General features: G+C 35.8%; 1 protein-coding gene across 2 annotated transcripts in view; it reads right to left on the bottom strand.

The window, feature by feature from the left end:
- Positions 1 to 4,375: 4,375 nt before the first annotated feature.
- Positions 4,376 to 6,474, bottom strand: part of LOC106536572 (coiled-coil domain-containing protein 50) — a gene marked incomplete at its 5' end in the record, with an annotated part of 11,934 nt that continues 9,835 nt past the window's right edge. For both annotated transcript variants that reach the window (XM_014033876.1, XM_014033877.1), the window contains 1 exon segment: positions 4,376 to 6,399. In XM_014033876.1, the coding sequence (XP_013889330.1) occupies positions 6,380 to 6,399 (20 nt within the window).

Raw genomic sequence — 6,474 nt, 5'->3', positions numbered from 1 at the left:
CACACACACACACACACACACACACACACACACACACACACACACACACACACATAGGTAACGAGTTTGAGCTTGAATAAATATTTGTTTGGGCTTCCACATAGTTTCTCCTATTTGTTTTAAAGGAAAAGGGAAGTGGACACACTCCTGTGCCTGAGTAATGTGACTGTTTTTTTTTTTTGTTGTTAACTCTTTTTTTTCTTTTCGCAGGGGTCGGTTCAGTTCCACGGCGTTTGTGTTATCCACACAGCTAGAAACTTTGCCTGGGAATTTCATGAGCCTTAAAATTTCAGTCATTGTTTCTGGTCATGTGAGTAATGTGCATCCAAGGCCGGAGCAGGAGAGCCAGAGGGTTTGGGATGAGTTTCTGAGTGGAGTCTTCAGCATGAGGTGCGAACAGCTCTTCTTTTCGTGTCTTTGTGCCGAGCAGCACTTTTTTTWAAAAAAATAAAACAAATCCTGGAAACAAAACCTGGAAACCTCAAGAAAGCAGGCACACGTTAGTAGGCCTCATCGTGAATCCAAACTCTAACCGGTATTTTCTATCAAATRTCCTGTCGTAATCCCAACATCATTGGCCATTTTAGTGTAAGAGGAGATTTGTAACTCGCCTAAGTTCAGTTCAGTTGTCATATTCCACAGGAGGGCACGGCAGTGGTGTTACCACATGCACGCAAACCTCCAGTATGTCAGGTATGCTGGTGAACCAGCTCCACTCATCCGTTCTCGGCTGATGGGTGTAGCTCTGTACTTTCTTTCGGAGGTGTCAGAATTAATTAAAAATAGTGTCAGGAGGAAGAAAAGCGTGACCTAATTGCAGCTGACGGTAGGCCGGTCATACAAGGAAATAGTTGCACACAAAATTCACWGAGAAGATAGTGAACCCTGCATTGGGACTTAGTGGTATTTTGACCCAATTATGAAATAAAGTAATTTTCTCATTGGTGTGTATGTCTAAGTTTGAATTATTGCTGTGCATTAACCCCTGAATGTTTGCACTTTAACTCAAGAGTCTTCTATTTAAATTTGAATTGGTTTCTTATGTCTATTTATGTGTTTTGTCTATGAAGCCTTAATAAATAATTTTCAACCTTTCAACTCCTGTGAACATCGTTCAGTTCATTTAAAAGTTTCAGTCAGTTTCATCTTTCTGTTCTTCACCCATTACCTCATCCCTTTTAAACTTTCTTTTGAAATTTTCCAAGATTTTCAGACTGCAAAATAACAAAACATCTCCAAACATTGTTAAAAAAACCCACATACTTTCCCAACTTTACTTGAAGCCCACTAATTTACGAGTGTGACGCAGAGTGTTTTTTCAGTGGAGAAATATTTATGATGTGCACATTTTTATAAACTAGAGTATCCTAAATCTGTCAGATTCATCATTTTTCTCTTTTCTTTGACCGGTCACATCAGCTTTTAGTCTGTCTGTCTGTGCACCTCCTCACTACTCCTTTCTTTAACTATATTCTGGCAGCCATTCATCTTCACCAATATTTTATAGTAATGTTCCCCTGTAGGGCTTTTGCTTCTCTGTTATGTTATAGGGCAACACTGGCTGATGCTACCAAAAATGATCATTTGAATCTGGTAACTGCAATTTCTGCCCATAATGGAAACAATACATGTAACGTTATCAACTATATTAACACTTTACAAGCAACCTGACTTTAAAATGTTTTTAATTCTAATAACCTTCTGCTAATGAAGAACTGGTAAGTTATTTATTCCACTGCATTTGAGAGGTGGAAAATGTGTTGCTCACTTTTTGGCCAATAGGTGGCAGTGTATGGGACAATTTATTGAGGTCACTATCTTGCATGTTTTAGTTGTTTTTCTTCTTTTCAGCAGGTCATCAGGTTCTACAGAGTCCTGCTAATCACCCAATCATACAAATCAGGTGTGTTTGAGCAGAGAACTATCCAAAACATGCAGGATTATAGTGGCCTCAAGAGGACCAGGGTTGGACGCTTCAGCCTCAAGGGCTTTCCTTGAAGTTTGTGTTTGAAACAACATTCCAAAAAGTAACTGAGCACGTCTCAGCATTTACAACCACTACTTTAATAATGGGATCAAAATAAAGCTAACACTTGTGTGACTTAACCCGTTTAATCCCACCGGCGACAATTGCTGCCAGACATTTTGTTCTAGAAGCTCTGAAAGTGTTATTTTGGCTTTGGGCAGCTAATTTAAGTTTTACAACAAAATAATAGGTTGTCCACTCTTAGTTATATCAATTTCATGTAGTTAGTGTGAATGGCCACATAACTACACCCCTTGACTTCCTGCCTGCCCTGCTCAAGGGAAATATCTACAGTCTCAACTGGTACAAAGGGGAGAGAGTAACTATCTTAATAAACACATATAATTGAAATATTTTGTTCATATATTCTTTAAAGAGTCTTCTGCTGAGATATATTGAGAATTTTATGCCTGCATGCATCTTTTAATCATGTGAAGAGTGAGTGCTAGCATAACACGTAGACAGAGCTAAGCTGTCAAAGGTTTGGCTGTTTGTTTTATTTATCTTATAGTTTTTTCCCACTCAGCTTAAAACCATCAGATGTTTTAGATTTTTTAGACCTGAAAGAACCCTGAAATGATGTGTTACATCAGGGGGTCCCAAACCTTTCAATGCCATAGCCCCTCAAACAGCATTAGCATTTGGCTGGGGACCCCGTTGGCAAACCTACAAATAATGTCACAATATACGTAAAATGTTAAAATGTTTTTTTTAATCATTTGCAAGTATTATATATGCTTAGCATTAAAATTTTATTAACTAAAATGTGTTGAACACTATTACAATCCCACTGAATAACCAGCAATAAGAACGGAACAAATGAAATGAAATTGCTCTCCTAACTTTTCAATATATTTTTAAAAATTATAATGGTTGAAAAACAGACTCAATTTTATAATTAAAAAATATTCATTAGGCTTTTGTCTTTTTTCCCCTTATCATCCTCTCCAGCTTTCTGAGGACCCCATAATGCTCCCTGGCGACCCACCAGGGGGCTGTGGCCCCAACTTTGAAAAACACTGTGCTACATCACAGTGATTCCTACCGTTGAACTTGTACCCATGCCTTGTTATAATATATTATGCATATATTATATTTTTCATGTGTGTAAAAAGGTCAGAATAAAAGATTTGTGCCTGTTTAGACTATGTTGTTTCCCACCGGCAACAATTGTTGCCGAGTACAAAACCTACATTTTCACTAATACAATCAACATAAAATGAAAAATTTCATAAATATTATTTGTTCGGGAGCTCTAAGGAATGAAATGCATGCAGTTATTTTGCAGGGAAAAAATGTGAATAAATGGGTTAATCAGATACAGTAACTGATGTTTCAGAGATAGGATGGAACAGAAAAGAAAATATTCTACGCCCCATTGTTTTTTTTTTGTAAACAGCACATCACTCTTTAAAAAAGTGTAACGAATAAATCCACACATTGACAATTACCCGTGCAGAGATTCATGCTACTAAAATAAAACAAGAGCAAATTTTCTGAGGTTTTAGTGAAGAGATCTGTTTTGTTATTGTGCACAGGATGGATTTTTTTGGTTCCACTGTCAAGAAATCTTAGGTTTTTAATTACAAAAAATATTTTTACTTACATGACTTGTTTTTGAATGCTAGTTTTTTTGATTACCCACTCATTTTTTTCCACACTACTCATATAAAACAAAAAAATTGACTTAACTTGAGCAGATTTTCTCAAAATCAGACTTTACAACATATTTTGGCATTTGCTTTGACATTCATTTCTAAAAAGCAATAAAAAAATAAAAAGAGGATCAAAACATTTTTGCAGATTTGTTCCAATGTAAAGAGATTCAAGCTGATGCCATTTTTCAAGTTCAGTTTCTGATTCAAATGCTTGTGGTTTTAATTGTTTAGTGGATGTGGAAATGTTTTTTATGAGCTATTAGTCAAGTTTCTGAGGATACCATGTGTCAGAAATAGAAAAAGGGAAATTCAGTTTGTTCTGTCAGATCAATGAAAACATGTTGAGTTTGAAACAGATAAGGACAAAACGCTTAAACTGTGTGTAAAAGGTCAAAGTGGTTAAAGAAATCAGTTTACGCTGGAGCAACACACTCGAGGACAAAAGTCTTTTCCTCTCCATTAACAAAAAATATTTATTCTACATCACCATTTTATTTAATGCTATAAAAAGTGCAACGAACTTTATACTGCCATTCATCATACATGGTCTTGCATAAATATAAAATTAATTATTGGACAATTAAAACATTTTTTTAACGTTAGATTTAGGAGGTTTTCATAGAATTCGTGTTTGAACATTTTAGAGTTTCTTATTCAGTCTGATAAAACAGAATAAATGTTACAACAAATGTTAATGTTATGTTTCAATGATTCACTCTGTACACTTTATTCAGTGGAAATGCTGATGCACTTTAATATACTTTCAGGAGCTCCAAAAGGAAACCAATGCAACTCAAACTAATTTTCTGATACAGCAGATCCCAAAATGACAACTCATAATCAATAGATTGCATACAAGCCCTAGAATATAGATTTTGAAACTTGATGTGGACAACGCTCAAATCCCTGATTCACAACATCCACAAAGATCTTCAGTTTGAATACATACATGTCCAACCATCCTGGTGTCCACAAGGTGGAGCTCTCTTCAAAGAACACAAAAAAGGAGTCATAACAGTGAGAATGGCAGCTTTGCTACAACCACAACTTTACATTTTTGTCCTTTTCAGGCGTCTGGTCAGTATTAACATATGGCACACATCTTTTTCAGTCAACAATCAGCACATAATCTTTCAATGAAACATCTGGGTTTGTCCTCCACGACACAAACATTTCATACTTGGATAAAGAAAACTGACTTTGCCGACTCACCATTTTGGCAACATTAGGTTTAAAAAAAAAAACTGAAGCAGCACAGAGTATTTAAAGAACGAATCATGGTAACTAAAAAGATTACATGTGCTTCTCATTTGACTTACTAGAAATAAAAATAAATAAAATAAATAAAATTTTTGGAGTCGTAAAAACAGAATAGGTCCATTTGTGCAGAAATGGGACCCATTCATCCAAACCCACTTGTGCTGTATTGTGTAAATGTTTGTCTTTTCTGCAGGCAGGAAGTGACGCTGCCGTTTAAGTTTGATGTGACATTGGCAAAGCTCATGGAATGAGATTAGAACAATGACATGGAAGTCAAAATACAGTATAAAAATAAATATAAAAGGTCCCTTTGTGAACAGAGATAACTACTAGAACACATCATTTTGAGACAAAGGAGATAATTAATATTTTCCACATTGATTTCACATAAATTTGACAGCATAAAAAAATTAAAAATAAAAAGGCAAATATTCAAGCATACAAGCAACATACATGCAGTTCAGTTTTGGACTGTAAATATGAAGCTGAGCTGATATGATACAGTTGCAGAAGAGACATTTTGTACAGTAAGAGAATATGAACAAGTAGATATTTTGTTCAATTACAAAGAGAATTGGCTTTTCGTGGCTTTAGCCCTTTCTGAGTATTACGGTAAGTGGGAGCTAGATTCAGTATAGATCTGAAATGCGTGTACACAGTTGTACTCTCTCAGTAAGCATGCACAGAGAAACAGTGCTTCGTACAGAGCCAAACTACTTTCAGGTAAGGGTAATGAGGCTAAAAAATAAAAATAAAATARAAATAAACCCCGCCCCATGAATAAGCAGAAGACGACAGCCAAGAGCCAGGTAATGTTCATGGATCATCAAAAAGCTCCACAAAATTTGATCAAAGCCAGAACTGCCAGCACCAAGATAAAAGCTTGTTTTTTTATTTTACATTATTATTTTTTGCTTCTTTAAGTAAACTACAGCAATAGAAATGGTTTTTTTTTTCAAAGTCACAGGCTGTGTGGCACATGGAGAAGAGCCTGCTTGTTGCCCTCATGATGGCACGATCCACAGACGGGACAAACATCAGCACATGATGACCACAGCAAGGTAAAAAGTCACTTCATTTACTCCCAACAGCATTGATGAAACCGTGGGAGTTGGTCTCCCAACACTGGTCCTTTGGCTAGTGCTAACGTCAGGTCGCTTAATAAAACTAAAAATGACGTAATTCAAATAGAAAAGTACTGTTACAGCACTCTGAGACCCAACACACCTGACATACTGGCCAACTTTGGAAGATTTAAAACATAAAAATTAAAAAAATAATAAAAATCCAAAACTCATTAGATTGTCTCTATGATTTTGGTCAAAAAATATGAATGGTCAAAAAGAAATATGGTAAATAAATAGAACAAAACATAAAAAAATAAAAAACAGGACAAAGGACTAACAGCACGTCCACACTGGGTTTGGAGCCCAAGTCAGTGCTTGTGATAGGCACCTGGAACAGATGAACAGAGTGAAGAAATGTGTTAGTTTGAGTCATAAAATTGACTTTTTTTCTTTTTAAAAGACC

The sequence above is a fragment of the Austrofundulus limnaeus genome, unplaced genomic scaffold (assembly GCF_001266775.1).
Source record: "Austrofundulus limnaeus strain Quisiro unplaced genomic scaffold, Austrofundulus_limnaeus-1.0 Scaffold1879, whole genome shotgun sequence".
Taxonomy (NCBI): domain Eukaryota; kingdom Metazoa; phylum Chordata; class Actinopteri; order Cyprinodontiformes; family Rivulidae; genus Austrofundulus; species Austrofundulus limnaeus.
The sequence above is the reverse complement of the archived record's forward strand: the minus strand, read 5'-3'. Positions and strand labels throughout refer to the sequence as shown.